The sequence below is a fragment of the Papaver somniferum genome, chromosome 1, assembly GCF_003573695.1.
Source record: "Papaver somniferum cultivar HN1 chromosome 1, ASM357369v1, whole genome shotgun sequence".
Classification (NCBI taxonomy): Eukaryota; Viridiplantae; Streptophyta; class Magnoliopsida; order Ranunculales; family Papaveraceae; genus Papaver; species Papaver somniferum.
Window position 1 is genome coordinate 242,378,064 of NC_039358.1, and position 20,259 is coordinate 242,398,322.

General features: G+C 35.3%; 3 protein-coding genes across 3 annotated transcripts; 1 reads left to right on the forward strand and 2 right to left on the reverse strand.

The window, feature by feature from the left end:
• Positions 1-2,032: 2,032 nt before the first annotated feature.
• LOC113322035 (RGG repeats nuclear RNA binding protein A-like) lies at positions 2,033-4,915 on the forward strand. The gene is made up of 7 exons (XM_026570047.1): positions 2,033-2,416; positions 3,195-3,507; positions 3,589-3,654; positions 3,817-3,943; positions 4,109-4,267; positions 4,369-4,425; positions 4,539-4,915. The coding sequence occupies exons 1-7, from the start codon at positions 2,233-2,235 to the stop codon at positions 4,722-4,724; spliced, it is 1,092 nt and encodes a 363-aa protein (XP_026425832.1). The 5' UTR covers positions 2,033-2,232; the 3' UTR covers positions 4,725-4,915.
• A 319-nt stretch (positions 4,916-5,234) lies between these two features.
• On the reverse strand, positions 5,235-7,197 carry LOC113322045 (transcription factor MYBS3-like). Its single transcript, XM_026570056.1, has 4 exons — positions 6,928-7,197; positions 6,052-6,299; positions 5,743-5,931; positions 5,235-5,646 (listed from the first exon to the last, which is right to left on the reverse strand). Exons 1-4 carry the CDS (start codon positions 7,184-7,186, stop codon positions 5,359-5,361), a joined length of 984 nt encoding a protein of 327 aa, XP_026425841.1. The 5' UTR covers positions 7,187-7,197; the 3' UTR covers positions 5,235-5,358.
• A 10,049-nt stretch (positions 7,198-17,246) lies between these two features.
• On the reverse strand, positions 17,247-20,258 carry LOC113322080 (MKI67 FHA domain-interacting nucleolar phosphoprotein-like). Its single transcript, XM_026570101.1, has 8 exons — positions 20,054-20,258; positions 19,840-19,957; positions 19,688-19,743; positions 19,549-19,596; positions 19,360-19,457; positions 18,486-18,555; positions 18,247-18,357; positions 17,247-17,690 (listed from the first exon to the last, which is right to left on the reverse strand). Exons 1-8 carry the CDS (start codon positions 20,177-20,179, stop codon positions 17,640-17,642), a joined length of 678 nt encoding a protein of 225 aa, XP_026425886.1. The 5' UTR covers positions 20,180-20,258; the 3' UTR covers positions 17,247-17,639.
• Position 20,259: the final 1 nt, after the last annotated feature.

Here is a 20,259-nt window from a genome sequence, read left to right on the forward strand (position 1 = left end):
CTGATTAATTTTGGGTGATGATTAGTTAGTGTTAATAATAGTTAGTGTAATGATTAGTGAGATGATTAAGTTAAAGATAATTAGTGATATTAAAAAATCAGATGTTTTTTTTTTAAAGAAGTAGAATTATTGAGAGAGTAAAGTTAGAGAAGATGAAGAAGGAAAACATGAAAAACAATGGATTTTACCAACCACAACCGAAGGAAGGGTATTTGGGTACCCAGGTATGCTTCAAACTTAGATAATGTTGTTTGAATTGCTCCAAACTTTCAAAAAAGATGAAAATTTTTATGTAGATTTGGGTTAGTTCGGTTACCATATGTCAAGAACATGTAACCGAACACACCTGAAAGTGTAATTCGGTTACGTTTTCCAAACACGCAGGTTACCAAACTCGCTCGTTAATGGAGGTTTTGGTCGTACAGTGTAATGTTCGGTTACCTAGGATAAAATGGTAGGTAACCGAACTTTGAACTTAACAATTTATTTGGGTACATCTTGTGTGTTCGGTTAGTTCGCAAACTTCAACGCAACCAAGTTCCCAACCGAACTGCAGGTTAAAAGTAACATAGTGTTAGAAGTTCGGTTGGTTCGCAAACTTCAACATATTTTGCGAATCAACCGAACTGGGCTTATATATGCATATATGAAATTAGGCAAATGTTCAGTTACTACGAAATTTATTTCTTGGCGATTAGGTAGAGTTCGGTTACGAAGTTTCAAAGGTAGAGTTCGGTTACAAAGAAAACTTAACATTTTTGCGAACGAACCGAACTTGTGGACTTCTCATTATTTTCGTAAACTAAAGTTCAGTGATATCCTTATTTTGCGAAGGAACCGAACTTATGGACTTCTGTTGTTCTAATACAAGGAGTTCGGTTAAAAGTATTTTTTGCGAATCAACCGAACTCTATTGTCTAAGTTCGGTTACTTTGTAGTTTTAAATTTTTTTGCGAAAAAACCGAACTCTATTGGCTAAGTTCAGTTATTTTGGAACTCAAGATAGTGGCCACAACAACACAGTTCGGTTAGACTGGATTTGTTTTTTTTTTTTCGGTTCTAAGGGTGGAGTTCGGTTACTTTGTAGTTTTAAAGTTTTTTGCGAAACAACCGAACAGAGAGTTCGGTGACTTAGTTTTAAATCCAATAGAACCGAACTGTTCTTCGTGTTCTTCATTTTCAAGAAGTTCGGTTAGTAAACTAGGTTTTTTTGGAAAATCGGCCTAACCGAACATGGCTCTGTAACTCCTACTAAAATCCTATTTTGATGATTTCTATTCGATTGAAGCAATCAAAATCAAATTAAAGTGAAGGGTTTGTTGGAAAATACCTCCGGAGTGGTCCCATGGCAGAATCAGGCTGCGACTGGCGTCTTTTATACTCGATAAAATTATCATGTAACAGAACTTAATTGTGATTGCATTGATGTTGTTACATTTCTTAAATAGGCGGTGGTGGTGGTGGTGGGAGGAGGTGGGGTGGTATCAGTGGTTGGTGGTGGTGATAATCGGAGGTGGTGGTAATTGGCGGTGGTGGGCGGTGGTGGTGGTGATCGGTGGTTGGTGGTGGTGATAATCGGAGGTGGTGGTGGTGATAATCGGAGGTGGTGGTGGGCGGTGATGGTGGGAGGTGGTGGTGGTTATATATATAGGTGGTATTAGGTTGGTTTTAAATTAAATTAGGTTAAGGGTAGGTTAATCATTTCAACGTTTTAGGACACCCCTTATCACTATAAGGAAGGTGGCCTAATAAAATCATGGTCCCCTCAAAAACCATGGTCCCTAAAAAATCATTCTTTACACATCTATGATCTGGATTTTGTCGCAATGGGCATCGGCTTGCCAGCCTTGACACAACCCACTATGTCATACCAGAATGGTGACCCAAAATGACAATCCAACTTACAAGCCCAATAAACTTAGGCACTTAGCACACGTGCAACCGAAAAGAGACCCCCATGGACTCTTGACTCCTGAGAAGATTAGCTTCATTCACACTCACTTACTAAAAATACACATAAATAGGGTTTCAACAACCCAAGAAAAAGAAAACACATTTTTAACATCTCTTTGTTGCGGCTAGGGTTTTCACTTTCTCATCTTCTTCTTCTTCTTCTTCCATCTCATAACAGATCTATCTCAATCTCTAATCATGGAGATGAGTAATTAGGGTTTTAACAATATTAGGGTTTTTGTTCTTAGTTTTTGTATACAGAGTAAGTGGAGATAAGAAATGGCATCAACAAACCCTTTTGATCTTTTGGGTGATGATGATAATGATGATCCATCACTGTTGATCCAGAAAGCTGTTGCTTCTGCTGCTGCTGCACCAAAGAAAGCTGCTCCTGTAACAAATGCTGCTGCTCCTACCAAACAGGCTAAATTGCCTACAAAGCCTGTACCTCCTACTCAGGCTGGTGAGATTTCTTTTGATTTTATTCGATTGATTTTGATTTGATTACAAATTAGTACTGAGGGTTATAAAGGAAACTGATTTGATTGATTTTATTGATGTTTTAATTTGTATTCTGTGAAAAAGGTCGTCTCTTTTTTTATAATTTTTTTGTTTTGATGTTTGATTAAAATGAAATTGGTGTTTCCTTTTGTGGGTTTTTGGATTTTTGATTTGAAATTTGTGGAAAAGGGTATCTCTTTTCTTGTTTAATTTGGATTTTTGATGAGGAAAGTGTTTCCAGATATCTCCAATTTGCTTTTATTAGGGTTTATGCAAATGGGTTTGATGAGGAAAGTGTTTGCAGATATCTCTAATTTGTTTTTATTAGGGTTTATGGAAATGGGTTTTAATGCATTAATCTTTATATGCTATTGTGTTCCTGGATGGCTGTAGGTATCATGTTTTTAGTATTACCACAACAGCGATTGATAGGTTTGTGTGGATTGGATTTTATTTGTTATTTGTGTTTTGCAATTACTTGCATTTTCTGTTGGTATAATGGTGTTTCGGATTTGTGGTTTTTGTTCGACAAAAATCAATTTGTTTAATGGTATGTCAGTGTGGAGGATGATAACTGTGTTTTTTGGTGTTAAATCCATTTATTCCCTTTTTGTCAGTTGTTACCGTTACGGGCATTTTGTTGTGTGTACATTCTAGGTGTTGTCGTCTTTCATGCAATATTAGTTGATTTGTTGTATTTATTTGTTTACTTATTTTGGGTTTGATTTCCTTTTTGGTAGTGAGGGATGCCAAAAATGAAGGACGAGGAGGGTCTCGTGGTGGACGAGGTGGTCGCGGTGGACGCGGCGGTGGACGCGGATTTGGACAAGATTCTGGATATGGAGGAAATTCATATAACAATAATGCTTCTGGTGGATATGGCAATACTGAAGAGGGAGAGAAGAAGCCATTCGAAAGGCGTGAGGGTTACGGAGGGTCACGTGGTTCATTTGAAAGGCGTGGGGGTTATGGTGGCCGCCGATCTAACGGAGATGGCGGAGATGAGGAACGCCCTAGAAGGGTATTCGAACGACACAGTGGAACTGGACACGGGTAACTGTTATATGGTTATTTAGTTATTCTCTTGCGTTCTATTTGAAATTTAGTAATAGCTTTTCTATGTTTTATGTGTAGAAATGACTTCAAACGTGAAGGATCTGGTCGTGGCAATTGGGGAACTGCTGGTGATGAAATTGCTCGGTGAGTAAATTTTGTTCTGTGGTAGCAAACTACTATCGGGAACGGCATATGTCAAATATCTGCAAAGAAATTATTTGGTTCATTTCCAGTATTATTGTTAAAAGATCTTGTTTTTTTGTTGACTAGTGGACATGTACCTAACTTCCACTGCATCTAATACAGGGATACTGAGCAACCCAATGAAAATGAGAAGAACTTAGGTGCAGAGAAGTTCGCAGGGGAGGAGGATAATACAAAAGTCAATAGTGAGACTCCTGCAACTGAGGCAGAGAAGGAACCTGAGGATAAGGTGTTTTATTGTGTAGCATAGTGGATAGTATGTTGGTTTTACTGCTTAGTTTGTGTTTGTATTCCCAGAATTTGGTTCCGTTTCGAAATTCCGAAACATACTTTTACACTTTTACCAAATCACTTGGTTGTAGTTATTTATATCACTGTGTATTGTTATTAACAGGAGATGACTCTCGAGGAATATGAGAAGATTCGTGAAGAGAAGAGAAAGGCTCTGGAAGCACTGAAGACTGAGGAAAGGAAGGTTGAGATGGACAAAGAGTTGAAATCCATGAAGCTGATTTCCAACAAAAAGCAAAACGATGAAATTTTCGTCAAACTGGTAGGACCTAAAATCCCTGACAGCTGTTTGGCTTTTTACATTTTAGTAGTCTCAGATTATTAAGCTTGTAGTGCTTATATCATGTTATTTTTCACTCTCAGGGCTCTGATAAGGATAAGCGAAAAGAAGTTTCTGAAAAAGAAGAGAGAGCCAAAAAGGTGGGTCTATATTGATCCGTTAATCTAAAATAGAGCCTTTCTACCCAAGTACAAGATACAGTAAATGAAACATGTCTCTGTGTTAACATACTCTATCTGTCTGGTGGTTTCAGTCCCTTAGCATTAATGAGTTCCTAAAGCCTACTGAGGAGGAAAGAAACCAGGGAGGACGTGGTCGTGGTGGAAGAGGACGTGGTCGTGGTGGAAATTATGCTGGTGGCAATCGGGTGAATAAAAGTAGTGCTGCGGCTCCATCTATTGAAGATCAAGGGGAGTTCCCAACCTTGGGTGGCAAGTGAGATCAACTTCTCTATCTTTTTCTCACATCTGTCTTTCCCTTTTTTTGGTTTGAGTGGTAGGATATCCACAGGAAACAATGGCGTTCTCCTGTGTAAGAAGATTTATCAAATTAAACTGTTTTAAATATTTTGGCTTATTATACATCTTAGGTGTTCTTAGTAGCCTCGCTTATTTCCTATGATTTTCATAATTTAGCATTATTCCTGAATTCACTTGATTGCATGTTGTGAAACCCTGTTGCATATGTAGGATGCGTCACATGTGCATTCCATGAGGAAGCTTGTAACAGAGAATCATCATGTTGGATTCGATTGCCTTAAAAACTCTTTGGCAGGTGTTGCTTCTGTTTGTGCAACTGGCACGGTGTCTGTAGCACTCTTGATGCCTGTAAGTTGTACAAGAGTAGCTCTCTTTGACTGGCAGTTCAGTCTTTTGAGCCTATTCAACCTTGACAAGCCGTCATCTTCATCCATGTTGTTTCTTTGTTGTGCTTTGTTTAAAAATTTACATGGCATGAACATTCTTTTAAACACAAACTTTTATGGTGTCAAAATCAACAAAAAAAAATCTGAAATTGAAACATGTTTTATTATCTTAAATCCTGACAACTGGTCAAACTGCAAAAAATCATGATCATACAACACTGATCAAGTTTGAAGTCTCGGATGAGAACTTGTTTCTATCTTTTGGCATAGGAGAATGACCTCCAACGCTGAGTTTCAAATCAGTATTCACAGGGGAGCTAGAATTTCCAAGCTGTTCACTCTGAGCTTTGAACTTTGGCTGTGGCGATGCTGCTGCTGCTGGAGGAGGTCCAACAACAAGTTTGTCAGATGCATAGAAGTAACCACTGTTAGCGTAACTCATCGGTGGAACCATAGATAGTCCTACATAATTCGATCTCCCACTAGAACCTCCCACCTACAATCACCAAAAAGAGAAGACAAAATTAGGATAAGGAGAAAAAAACACCTAAAGCCTGGTAATTTTGTCATCAAAATAGCTAGTGTTCTTTACCATGTGAGGAATGTTAGCATGGGGAGTGATTGCATAAGTTGGAGCAGGCTTTGGCCACAATGAAGCTTCTACTGACGCCCTACTTGCAGCAGGCTTTGGCCAAATTGAATTTTCCGTTGATGGCCTAGGTGTAGCTGTTGTTGCTAAGGCAGCCATTTGTGCTGTCAACTGCTTTGTAGGGTTTAGGTTCTGCAAAATACACAATACAAGTTATAAACAAACAAACTGACATCTGACTCCGACCCAATTCAGCTTCCAGCAACCCCGGATTCGTAAAACTGAGAAAGGGATAAAGAGATGAATGCTTACAGAGAGAGGAGAATGGTGGTGGTTGGATTTGCGATGAAGATCGAAGAGACTTGTTCTTCGTTTCTTCTTGATAGAAGAAGAAGAACTAGCAGCTTTTTGCCTAAGGAAATATTTCTGAGCATGACTAGCCACTTGAGTTGGAGTTTTTGTAGTAACAAATCTCCTTGAAATCCCTCTCCAATCACCTTTCCCTAGTTTTTCCAATCCTTTCAGAAATGTTTCATGTTCTTCCTCTGTCCAAGGTACACCTGGTAGACATACAATACACAATTTAGTTCACAAATTTCAATTTTGATGGCCCAAAAAATAAAATAAAATGATATTCCTTTTTGGTGTTTTTTTCTTCTTCATATGACCTTGAGAAATGTGCAATTGCCGATTAGCTATTAACCATATAATATTAGTAACGAATTCGAAATTCATGAACACCAAAATCTTTATTGATAGAGAAAAATGGTAAAAAATTCTTGTGATAATAAAATTTAATATATATTCTTTAATCTCCGTCATCAATAACAAAGAAACCTTAAGTTAGGAAAGCTACAGTAATAAATTGATCAGGCGATAATACCCAGAATTCGAAATTCATCAACACCAAAATTCATCTGCGACAATAGTAAAATCAAATACAAATTCAATAATTCCCATCTCTAAAACAAATCATTCACAACAAAGAACTCAAATTCAAATTCTTTAATCCCCATCTTTAAACAAATCATTCACAACAAACAAACCCTTGAACAAATCTTATTGATTTCAGTAAAAATAATTAAATAAATAAATTAAAAATCAATAACGCCCCATATAAATTTCAGGAAAACTCTCATTCAAATTAGATAATTTTTTTTAAAGAAAAAAAAACTAGTGAAATTATACCTCTTTTTCTTTCATGTGAATCTTTTTTATTAGGAGCACCATCAGAAAGATAACCTCGATCATCATCCAGATGGTTATGTGCATGTAACAAATTGCCCATACTCAAACTTTTCTTCATTGATTCTTCCTCCTTTTTCATAATTGTAACACCAAATAATTTCACACCCATTTGTTGTTTTTCGCTATTACATTTACATGTTCTTGAATTATGTCCATTGTTTCCACAACTGGAACACTTTCTTCCTGAATCTTTTGTCATTATAATGATATTTACAGTCTGTATATGTGTCTAATCAAAGTTAATTAGATGAGTTTATATAGGTGAAAACTATGGGATTTTGTGTGACGAAAATAGCCTTTTTAATACCTTAAAATAGGTGAATTTATTATAGTTGTCAGATGAGCATTGTAAGGTGATTAAGTCCTGTTTTGTTTGATTAAGGAAATTACACTAATTTATTCTTGAGCTCTTTATTTTTATTATTAGTTGTATCTAAAAATAAATAAGGCTAGTCGGTTACTTCTTCTAAATTTTCAATTTACTATTTTAGATTAAGTTTGTTTAGTTCTTTTCTTAATTTTTGGAAATTGTTTTTTATTTTTGTGTGTTAATAGTTGGCAATAGATTTGGGAAAATATCTCTAGAACTATCCTAATCTTTCTCACCAGGTTTTTTTCATTGGATTTCTTTTGACAAACATTATTAGTTTCCTTTTCTTATTTTTTACGTTGAGATTTATTTCTTGATATCGACAAGGATAACGTGGAGATATTCTAAAGGCTAATTCAGCAACAGACTGTCAGTGACACGTAGTCTAACGATTTATCATCCATAAATACTGTAAAATTAATGTCTGTGATTTTTAACCAATTTCAATTAAGATTAGACGTTTTTTAGTTATTACATCGATGTGATCTATATGCTAAGAACATTTTAAAAAGATTCTTGACACGTAAAATCTTTCCTGTTTTCTACTTTAACAAGGAATTTTTACGGTTAAGCATCTGTATTAAAATTTTAATCTGGTCTTTATTTATTTCTATGATCTTAATTACATGGATTGAAACCGCTTCCCTATATTAATTATAGGCTTGCACCGTATTTTCACACTGAGGCTTAGAAAGAGAACAACCACTAGGGAAATTCCTATGGCAATGTACAAATGAAAATTTTTGTTGAGCCAGGTGGATGGCCAAACGAGTTTCTCCACTATGGAAAAGAAGTGGGCGGTTGACAGTTAAACGCCCGGACGAAGTTACAGCGCTGGCGCTCGTCGTTCAAACCCTGGCGCTCCTAGTTCCAGCGCTGGCGGTCCAGGTAGCAACGCGAGCGATCGCAAAAGAGCCGATGGCGTTTCGATCAAGACCGCCAACGACTACTTTTAAACGGTCACTGAAACGACTAGTTTCTACCTCCATAAATACGACTCGAGTTTGATCTCAAAAATTCACAACAATCTTTCATCCGATCAATCTTTTCTTAATTTCAATTTCTTTCAATTTGCAACCATGAATTCTGATTTTGATTCTTCTGAGGAAAATATAGAGACAGATGAAATGTTGTATGAAGAAGAGGAAGAAGTATGTATGGAGTTTTTGCGTCAAATGGAGGAAGATGCAAATCAAGATAGAAGAAGGAAAATTTTTATGTTGCAATTACAATCCGAGATCATACCCAAGCCTTTAGAGCCATATGCAGTTGCGACTAGAAGATGGACGTGGAGAGATCGACATTTTTACCATGAAAAAATGATGCATGATTATTTTAATCATGATTGTGTCTATTACGATGAGGATTTTCAGCGACGATTCCGCATGGGCCACAACTTGACGCAAAGGATTATTGCTGAGCTTTGTCAAGTACAACCTTTATTTAATTATCAGTATGATGCACGACATGTAAGAGGCTTTAGTCCAGAACAAAAGGTCACTGCGGCCCTCTGTATACTATGTTACGGGGTACCAGCGGATTCCACGAATGATTACATCTGTATTGGGAAAACAACCGCCTTTAGGTATCTCAAATTGTTTTGCGAAATAATTGTCGAGCATTTTGGTCCAACCTTTTTAAGAAAGCCTACTCAGGAAGATGTTCAAAGAATAACTGAAGAAAACACTGCGAGGGGATTCCAGGAATGCTAGATAGTCTTGACTGCATGCACTGGACGTGGCATGCGTGTCCGGTTGAATGGGAAAGCAAATATGAAGGTCATTATCCAAAACCAACTGTAATTTTGGAAGCTTCAGCTAGCTATGATTGTTGGTTTTGAAATGCGTTTTTTGGACTCCGGGGTTCAAATAACGATCTCAACATTTTGTATAAGTCACAATTGTTTGAATATCTTAAGAAAGGGATCGCGCGGCACTGTAATTTCACCATCAACGGTCATCACTACACTCATGGTTATTATCTAGCAGACGGAATCTTTCCAGAATGGTCAACTATGGTTCAAAAGCTTATAAACAAATAGGTTTTTGACCGACGACTTCGAAGGATATGAAGTACTTTAACACCCAAAAAATGAAATGCAGAAAGGATGTTGAACGCGCTTTTGGCATACTGAAAAGGAAGTTTTCCATCATAGCTGGGCCAGCACGCTTTTTTGATCTTCAAGAAATGAACAAAATTATGCTGACTTGTATCATTCTGCATAACATGGTCATTAAAGAAACCAGGCGGGACCCAACCTGGACTAGTTTTCCAGATGAAGATTTGGCAGCGAATCTTGTAGTGGAGCATGGGCGTCCGACAAGAGAATATAGACTTTCCACTGACAGACTCCAAAACCGGGAAATCTATGGACAACTAAGACAAGACTTAACTAAGCACATTTGGGCTTTAAAAGGATCAAGAGACGATGCGCGGGGGCGAGGAAAAGGCAGAGGGAGAGGCAGATAGATGTTATTTTCAATTTAGTGTTGTTTATTTTAATTAATATGTTTTTCAATTTAAAGTTGTTTCTTTAAACGTCTACACTTTAAAATTAAAACTGAGGCAATTATATTAAAAGTAATTTTAAATACACGAGTACAATTAAATTAAACAAGAATTAAAATCAGTTATCAAGACTGTATTCATCTTCGCTTCCTTCCGAGGCATCATCTTCGTCTTCTTCCACATTCACATACTGGCCAGTTTGTTGAGGGGGGACTTGTTGTTGTTCGGCCATGACTTGTTGTTGTTTGGTCGCATCCATTCCCTTAGTCCATGCAACAAGTTGTTGTTCATTCATTATTGAAGTGTTCAAGGAGAGTAACTTGTTCAGCTTACAATCCTTGTAGTATTTTTCTCGCGAAAGACGACTTTTTTTGTTGATTATTTATAGCAATGCCACGGTCCCTGTCTCTATCTGCATCTCGAATTCCTTGTGATCAGCATAGTTGAACTCGCTGCGTCTCTCGCTGCTTCTGCATCTTTCTGACCCCCTCCTCTTCTTCTCTTGACGTTGGTGTTAACGTCTAGATTAGTGTTGTGTTGTTCCTGACTACTTGGAGTTCTATCAGGTGAGAAAGTAGGCCCTCCATTCTGAAAATCTTGCGAGATTGGACCATGTGTTGATCTTGCAGGCACTTGATTACCATCCAACAAGTATGGATTAAACTTGTTAAGCACCCTCAAAATAGTGAAACAAGTTTCATGTTGGAAGCCCTGTTTGTGGGATCTTTGCCACTCTTCTCGACATCTTCGTTCCACATCCGGTTCGCCTTCACCACTTCTTCTGTTGTGCCACATTTGAGTGATCAAAGCTACAAATTCACTAACGGTTATTGAAATTGTGTGAAAACGATGAGACAACCCATCGACATCACGTCTATTGGGATTACCTTTTTCTTCACAATTTTTTTGTAAATTCATATCATAAAAAATTTTTTTTCTTGATAAATACCATTGATTTCATATAATGTATATAATACATAATTTCTGCAAAATGACTCGTCTTCATCCATCGTATACTTGACACCACGAATTCTTGTATTTCTTGGTTGTGATTGTGGTGTTTCTTGTTGTGTTTCTTGTTGTGATTGTTGTTGTGTTTGTTGTGCTGTTTGTTGTGGTGTTTGTTGGTGTGATCGTTGTTGTGAGGATACCAACATTTTTTAGAAATGCAATTTATACAGATGAAACTTTTTCTAGTAGATTGAGTTGATATGAATAGTTTTGTTTGAAAATTTTTTTTAGAGATGGTATGAAATTGTGTAATATTGAGGTAGTGATGAAGAAGATGTGAGTTTTAAGTCTAAAGATGATATGAATTTATAGGGGAACAAAAAGGAGAAACAACTGTAGGATGGGAGGAGCCCTTGGCGCTTTTGTGTCAAACGCGACGCTTTTAGGAAAAGTGCTGGCATGTGAAATAACAACGCGCGTTAGAAAGACAAGCGCCAGCGTTGGTGCCAAGCTCGCCCGGTTTTACATCTCGCGCGCGCTACATGTTCCATCTCGCTTAACAAACCAACAAATTTGTTGGTTTGAACATCCATTTTTCATGTTTGTTGAGTCCATAGTGGGAGCAAAATCAACAAACTTGAAGTTTGTTGAGTCCATAGGAACTGCTCTAACACTATGAAAGAGTGTTTATATATAAGTGGATCCGATATTGTATTCCATGTCACTAACATGTATCTCAGGATGTACCTGCAAGACAACAATATATCAATCTTGCTTGTCGACTTCGATAAGGCGTTGAATTTGGTAAATATTATATGGTTCAGGGTTCATTACGATTAGTCTATAAAAAATAGCGAGAAGATGAGTCTGATCACTTTATGGGTTTTTCCAAATAATATGTTTCTATGGACCAGAAGCTATCCAAGGATTCGTGATTTGCTATTTCCGACTCAAACTGAAATAAATATAACCAAAACAGCCTTTTCGGCAATTTCTCCAAGAGGTAGTATATTGAAAATTCAACTAAGATGAGAGAAATTTTTTTGGAGACTTTTAAGTTGATGTTTCTATAGATTATAAGCATCTCAAGAAAATATCATTTGTCCCGTTCTTATTTGAGTTGAAGTAGATTTCCCAAATGCTTAGTTTATTGAAAATTCTAGCTAAAATGACCAAAATAACCTTTTTGACAATTTTCTAGATTTTGACTAAAATGAGTCAGTTGGTTATAGGTTTTTCTTTGACATAAAAGTTGATATAATCAAAATACCTATTTATAGAATTTTCCTAATGAGTAGTTAGTGTGCTGAAATTTTCGACTATGTGAGTGTCTTTTTTTTGCTTTTGACGTATTTTATTTTTTATTGATTATAAGCATTCGATTGTACCATTATTTGTCAAGATCTAACTTGAATTGGAATGGAAATGAAAAAAATAACCTTTTGAGATATTCAGTAAGTTTTTTAGTATACAAAAAATTTCGATTCAAATGAGCCAATTTTTTGTTTTCTTCTTATTAATTTGATATGTTTGTACATACCATTTTATCCGGAGAAGTTATTATTATTACTTATTTATTTTTTCTAAGAGAAGAAAAGAAAAACTAGAAAATTTATCTCAGATAGGAGAGAAGCAACATAAGGAGGAGGGAGTGAATAACCACTGGCTAGAACTCTAGTTTAGCTATGAAAAATTAGCAAGAGTATGGGTAGCAGAGTTGCTGCTCTTCCTAACAAACATGAACTAGACTGTAAAGATATTCTTTGAAATCTCTTTACGAGTTCAGATTTATTTCCTAATTAATATCAACCGATAACGTGGAGATATTCTAATGACTAATTCAACATCAGACTGTCAGTGACACATAGTCTACTAACTTATAAGCCATAAATAGTGTAATATTAATTCCTTATATTTTTGACCAATTTCAATTAAGATTAGACGTTTTTTAGTTAATACATCGATGTGATCCATACCATACAACGAATATCTTTAAGAAGATTCTTGACTCATATAATCTTTTATGTTTTCTAGTTTAGCAAGGAATTTTACGGTTAAGCATCTGAATAATCGTCGGTAAAATTTAATCCGGCCTTCATTTATTTCTCTGATATTAATTACATAAATGGAAACCGTTTCTCCATATTGAATATATATAAGTATATTATGCATCCAGACACAAGATAAGACCCAGTAATTGATGCTTCAGAAAGTGAACAACCACTAACATAAAGGGAGGGTATATGTATAAATAAGTGAAGCCGATAGCGTACATCTTAGGATGTACAAGCAATACAACCATACATTAATGTTTCTTGTCGACTTCTTAAAGGCGCTGAATTTGGTAAACATGAAATTTTAACAATTTTTGTAGCGACTCGTCTATAAAAATAAGTGAAAAGATGAGCCTGAAGCTATCCAAGGAGTTTTGATTTCCTATTTCCGACTTCATTTGAAGTAGACATGACCGAAATAACCTTTTCGACAACTTCCCCGAGAGGCTAGCATATTGAAATTCGACTAAGATGAGCCAATTTTTTCGAAAATATCTCGAACATAACATGTTTCTATAGATCGTAAGCATCTCAAGAAGGTATCATTTGTCTTGTTCTGATTTGAATTGAAGGTTATACGACCAAAATAGCTTTGTTAATAATTTCGTTGAATGCATATTGAAAATTTCAACTAATGAACCGAAACTTTTCTTATTTTTTCTTTTTTTAGAGGTTGTAAGCATCTCAACGAGGCATTATTTGTCTAGTTGTTATCTGGGTTATTTAGATATGACCAAAGTATCCTTTTCAACAATTTTTCTAGATTTCAACTAAAAAGAGCTCGATGGTTTTTTTTTTTGTGTGTGTGACATTGTTTGTTCGTTTGTCCACTTCTTATATGAATTGAAGTTGATATAAGAATTTCCACGAAGAATAATAATTAGTACATTGAAAATTTTGATTACTTGAATATATTTTTTTTATTTTTCTTGAACAATATATGTCTTTATAGATTACAAGCATTTCAAAGAACCATCCTTTGTCCGGATTTAACTTGAATTAAAATGGATATGAGTCATATGACAAAAATAGTCTTTTCTTTTCATTAATATGATGTGTTTCAATAGATCATAAACATCCAAGGAAGTTATTATTATTTATTTATCTATTTCTTTTGCTAAGAGAAAAAAAAACTAGAAAAAACTAGTAAAAACTTTCATTATGGCTAGTATATAAAAATAAGTGAAAAGATGAGCCTAATTATTTCATGGATTTTCCAAATAAAATGTTTTAATGGATCAAAAGCTATTCAGGGAGTCATGATTTTCTATTTCAGTTTCATATTGAGATAGATATGACCAAAATAGCCTTTTCGACAATTTCCCCAAGAGATAGTATACTGAAAATTTAACTAAAAAAATTTGGGGACTTTTTAACATGATATGTTTCTGTATATTGTAAGCATCTCAAGGAAACATCATTTATCCCGTTTTGATTTGTTATGAAGTAGTTTTCCAAATGCTTAGTTTATTGAAAATTTTAGTTATAATGACCAAAATAGCCTTTTTGACGATTTTATGGATTTAGACTAAAGTGAGTCGGTTGGTTCTAGGTTTTTCTTTGACCTTGTATATTTATAATGATATCCAAAGAGCTATCATCTTTCCTATTCTAATTTGAATTGAAGTTGATATGACCAAAATGCTCATTTATAGAATTTCCCTGATGAGTAGTTAGTAAGCTGAAAATTTTGACTATTTGATAAAAATAGCCTTTTAAAAATTTCGTAAGGGGTTTTAGTATATGAAAAATTCGACTAAAATGAGCCGTTTTCTTCTACTTTTCATTGATATGATATGTTTCTATAGACCATAAGCATCAGGAGAAGTTATTATTATTATTTTATATTTTTATGCTAAGAGAAGAAAAGAAAAACTTGAAAAACTTATCTGTAACAGGAGAGAAGCAACATAAGGAGAAGGGGTGAATAACCACAGGCTAGAACCCAGGTTTAGATATGAAAAATTAGCAACAATATGAGCAACAAAGTTCCTCTTCCCTACAAACTTGAACCTGTAGAGATTTCCTTCGCAAGCTCTTTTTGAGTTGAAATTTATTTCTTAATATCAAACGAAATAACGTGGAGATATTCTAATGGCTAATTCAGCATCAGACTGTCAGTGACACGTACTCCACTAACTTGTAAGCCATAAATAGTGCAATATGAATGCATGCTATTTTTAACCAATTTTAATTAAGGTAAGACGTTTTTTAGTTGTTACATCGATATGATGTATATAATGAAGAGAATATCTTTAGGAAGATTTTTGACTCGTATAATCTTTTATGCTCTCCAATTTAGCAAGGATTTATACGGTTAAGCATCTGAATAATTGCCAATAATTTTTTTAATCCGATCTTCATTTATTTATCTGATATTAATTGCATAAATTGAAAACTTTTCTCCGTATGGAATATATTTTAGCATATTATTCATCCAAACACAAGATAAGACCCAATAATTGATAATACGATAGTGAACAACCACTTACACGAGGAGAGAGCATATATATAAATAAGTGAAGCCGATAGCGCACTCCACATGACAAATATTTTATCTTAGGATGTACAAGCAAGACAAATATATATCAATCTTGCTTGTCGACTGGTTTAAGACCCTGAATTTGGTAAACATGACAACAATATGATTTTAACAATTTTTGTAACAATTTTTTGGATTTTTCCAAATAATGTGTTTTTACTGATAAGAAGCTATCCAAGGAGTTTTGATTCCCTATTTCTGACTTCAATTGAAGTAGACGTGACCAAAATAACTTTTTCGGCAACTTCTTCGAGAGGTTACTATATTGAAACTCGACCAAGATGAGCCAAATTTCTCGGGAAATATCTTTAACATAACATGTTTCTAGAGATTGTAACGTCTCAAGGAGGCATCATTTCTCCTGTTGACCAAAATAACATTGTTAATAATTTCCCTAAATGTATCTTGAAAATTTCGCCTGGTGAACCGAACTAGTAGTAAAACACCAAGGTGACCAAATTTGGAGTACAAAAACTCCGTTCAAATGTTGGGATCCATTGAAACTCCATATTAAACAAAATTGATACAAAAATCCCAAATTTTTAAAAATTGATACAAAAACCCCAAACAAATTTGGTTTCAACTTATTTTTGCCTATTTTTTTTTTATCATGAAGCCAAAGATTTTAATGATGAAACAATAAGTTTATGATGAAACCAAATTTTGGTGGTACTGTTTCTGGTTAGTGGTGGTGTTGGTTGGTGGTGGTGCTTTTTATGGTGATGGTAGTGCTAGTATTTGTTAGTGGATGTGGTGTTGGTTGCTAGTAGTGGTAGTTAGTGGTGGCAAAAACACATTTGGGGTTTCTGTGTTACTTTTGTTATATAGGGTTTTTGTGTTACTTTTCTTTTGATGGGTTTTTTATGGATGAATAGTGACACATTTGGGGTTGTACCTCGCGGCCCGGTTCTACTTTTTTTTTTTTGGTCAAATCTTACTTTTTGTTGAGGTAGGATCCGTTGACATGGTTAGAGCGACATAATCTTGACATTTTATCGCCATTTTTTATACCAAATCCAACCGTTAATGAATTTGAAGCTAATTTTTCGCTGACATGTTCTTCTTATAAGTCTCTACACTCCAACCAAAAGTGAGAGCATTCCGAGATGTATAAGACTACCATCTACCACATTGAATACCAACCGTTGAAGATTAACGGTTGAAATTAAAATTTGTGGATGGTGAATTTTCGTATTTCGGAATACTCTCATCTTTGGTAGGAATTTAGAGTTTTATACGAGGAACATGTCACCAAAATCTTAGCTTCAAATTCATCTTCATTTGGATTTTTGAGAAAAAACGGTGTTATCATGTCATGATAATGTCATTCTAACCATGTCATCGGATCCTTGTTCTTTTTTCTTTTCCTAGAGGCACGAGCCATTATTTGTGTAGTTGTTATCTGATTGAATTGGATATGACCAAAATACCCTTTTAGACAATTTTTCTAGATTTTTCTGAATTGGCTCGATGTCTTTTTTTTTTTTATTTGAACTGAAGTTGATATAAGCATCCAAAGTTATTATTTGTCCAGTTCACTTTAATTAGATAAAAATGAACTGAACTTTTTTAGTTTTTTTTTTTTGAAATGATATGCATCTGAGTGTAAGCATTCCAGGAACCATCATTTGGTCGGTTATAATTTAAATTGAAAAAGTTACAACAAGAACTGTTATTTTGACAATTTCGGATTAACTAGTCCATTAAAATCTTGTGAAAAATGGGTAAACATGCTAGGTAAAAAAAAAAAAAAGAACGAAAAAAAAGAACCATGGGCCGGATTTTCTGGATAAACTAGACATCTATCCCCAAGGTGATAACACTGGGGTCAATATAGGTCAAAACAGCTATTATAACATGTACAAACGATCCAGCTCCTGTATACTTCCACAAGGTATGAGCAGCTGAGAAAGACAGGACTAGAAAGTACTTGATTAGATACCTTTGACAATTACTTCTACATGCATATATAGATTAAAAATTCTTTTGTACTAAATAGACTTCCAAAACAATCAAAATCGAATATTACAAAGAAATTTGCCAAGAGTTTCCTGCTAATTCTATCACAGTTGCATAACTATTGGGTGTTCAGAAGCTAGGACCGACTCATACCAACGCAGAACAGAGCCGAGGAAAGGAAGAAAGAGATTGGCAGGGTGTATGTCCACCACAAGCCACCAACACTGAATGGTTTGTTACGATTTTGATTGGTACCTTAGTAGAAGTCCTAATCTTCGGTAAACTTGATTTTCTTCGGAACAGCTTGGACACTACCCACCTGTAAAAACAAGGTCACACATATATAAGAAAAAATATGGCTACATATACTGGATCAAGCCAAAGCTTAAAGCCAGGTTACATTGAACTTTGAATTGCATCCAAGCAAAGAATTGTATTTGGACATCTAAACTAGCATATATATATATTTGGTCCCAGATAATCAGCATTGTGTCATAGCTAACTTAACAGACTTGATATACATTAAAGTGAAAGTAATCCAAGGAAAACTGTAAACTCAAGACAATTGAGAGTAATCCAACTCAGAAAATTGATTGTTCAGATCATCACGGTGCTTGCTGTATGCAATAGTTAGACATAGTAGGTTGAATGACTTAATGTTCTGATTTTGACATACATAGCTGAGATTGGGTGTCAAGATTTTGAGGCAAAAAAAACGAAGTCAAGCAATTAAAACGAGATAATTTACATCAATTTACCATGAAATATGAAAAATAGAGTACTAGATCAGTGAAGTAACCTATTGGTCTATTAATCCCAATGAAAAGCAAAATGAGAAAGAAAAAAATTAGCAAAGCGAATAAAGTGATTCTTACAATTTCTGGGCACTCGTAATCAATACCAGCAGCCTCTATCTTCAGTCGTCGCTTCTTGTCTCGCTTCATGATTCCCTCCACCAATTTTCTATGTTCTTCCAGTGTTCTTTCCTGTACACAAATCATGATAAGCGTTAAGAGTGACATGAAAATACAGTGTGAAGTCTGCTTTGGTAGTGTAAAGTTTGGTTAGATACTAGTCATTGCTGTCAACAATGTGTAGCTTAAAATTACAATACCTTGTTATGGTGGTTGCGTTCAATTTGAGTCCAGTTCAACGGTTTGTATCGGTGGGTTACACCATACCATCTATAAAAGAACACCACAAAATTAGCAGGCTTTCCAGTAACTCAAGAACATTATTGATTCAACCTAAAGAAGGGCCTTGCTAATATAAGACTCAACAGATTATGATAACGCTGAAATTCAAACTAAGACTCTTTCTTGGGGATAACACTTATGGGGTAACCAGATATGGCATGGGTGATGGTCATGAAGACAGGAGAATACAATAACACATTTCAATATTGCAAAAGTTTAATGACAAAAACAACAACAACAACCGAATTCTGAGCTTCTTCTCTCATTTTCACCCATAAGATAGTCTCACATGCTTACTAAGATTGGTAGTACTTATGTCTAACGACACAGGACCCAAGCCATGGGTTGAGCTCTCAATGTTGTAAACACTTCATCTAAGTAGAACCAGTTTTCCTTATTTCTCACTCTCAATACAGAGGGAAAAATTCCAAGTAAACGACAAACAATAGTAGTTCTCATGTCTAGCATATTAAAGGTCTAATCCAAGTGTCTTACAAGCAGCCAGCACTCGGTACTGGGTATGCTGAAAACAAAAATGGACACATTCCTGCAGTATCTGTCATGCGCGCAAATACTATCACAAAACAAAATAAGGATCCAGACACCACATAGGTCATGTGTAGGTTCTGCTATTCAGGGGCTTGAGGTAGAAGTTTTACTTGATAAGGTTTGGTACATAGAATCTTAGATAACTCAGTATTCGATACTCTTAATGCACAAGGTAAAAGCTTCATACCCAGTACAACATCTTGTTTTATAGCCAATACCAAATAAATCAAAAGAATTGCTTACAGTTTAGGATGAACTTTCTCTGTTGGAATAATATGAACTTGCAACAAGTGCTCAAAGAGCAGATAATTATGCATACAGTCTGCAACAATCTTCGCCACCTACATTTGGCAATAATTTCATTCAGTTCCAACAACACAAACTTGAACAAGTTACAAATAGGAGCGAAACACACCAAGTACAAGCACAAACCTCAGGAGATTCAAACTCGATAAATCCAAAATGCTTGGACTTTCCTGTCTGTAAAAACCCAAAACTCAACAATCAGGTACAAATTACAAAACAAACAAACCCGAATAATCAAAATCCTACACTTATAAACCGAACAAACCTTCTTATTCCTCGCAATCCTTAACCGCTTAATGGAACCAAATTGCTTGAAAAATTCTACAGAAATAGAAAACCCAAATTCAAAATTACAAATTTCATTGGAAAAATAAGAATCTTTTATACTAAAAACTAAAGAGATCACAAATTATAAACCTTCCATTTCCTTCTCATAGAACCCATGAGGAATTCTACCAATATATAGAACAGCAGAAGAAGTATCCAATGGTTTTCCACTCTTTGGCAGCTTTCTAGCTGGTCCACCTTCTAATGGCTGTATCAAACAACAAAAATCAAAGTTAGGGTTCTTCATAATCTTCAAAAATTAACTGAAAAAATCTGATTTTGATTAGGGTTTTGAGATACATACCAAGAAATCAGCAGTTTCGGGTTTCTGAACAGCAACCACCAAATCTGATGATTTTGATTTAGATTTAGAAGCAGTAACCCTTTTAAGGGTTTTCTTGTTGGAAGCTGTCTTTGCTTTGGCACCCATTTTTCGTTTGAGTTACCAGAAAGGGAGGCAGAGCACAGAGACAGAGCGGAGAGAAGAGCTTTAAGCTGTTTTTTCTAGGG

Bases quoted from the DNA above. Each gene is read 5' to 3' on its own strand.
- LOC113322035 (XM_026570047.1), top strand. From the start codon at position 2,233: ATGGCATCAACAAACCCTTTTGATCTTTTGGGTGATGATGATAATGAT. The intron at 2,417-3,194 runs GTGAGATTTCTT...CCTTTTTGGTAG, and splicing joins TGTACCTCCTACTCAGGCTG to TGAGGGATGCCAAAAATGAA. The intron at 4,426-4,538 runs GTGGGTCTATAT...TGGTGGTTTCAG, and splicing joins AAGAAGAGAGAGCCAAAAAG to TCCCTTAGCATTAATGAGTT.
- LOC113322045 (XM_026570056.1), bottom strand. From the start codon at position 7,186: ATGACAAAAGATTCAGGAAGAAAGTGTTCCAGTTGTGGAAACAATGGA. The intron at 5,932-6,051 runs GTAAGCATTCAT...TGTATTTTGCAG, and splicing joins ACCACCATTCTCCTCTCTCT to AACCTAAACCCTACAAAGCA. The intron at 5,647-5,742 runs GTAAAGAACACT...TGGTGATTGTAG, and splicing joins ATGCTAACATTCCTCACATG to GTGGGAGGTTCTAGTGGGAG.
- LOC113322080 (XM_026570101.1), bottom strand. From the start codon at position 20,179: ATGGGTGCCAAAGCAAAGACAGCTTCCAACAAGAAAACCCTTAAAAGG. The intron at 19,744-19,839 runs GTTTATAATTTG...CTATTTCTGTAG, and splicing joins CTATGAGAAGGAAATGGAAG to AATTTTTCAAGCAATTTGGT. The intron at 18,556-19,359 runs GTAAGCAATTCT...GTTCTTTTATAG, and splicing joins GAGAAAGTTCATCCTAAACT to ATGGTATGGTGTAACCCACC.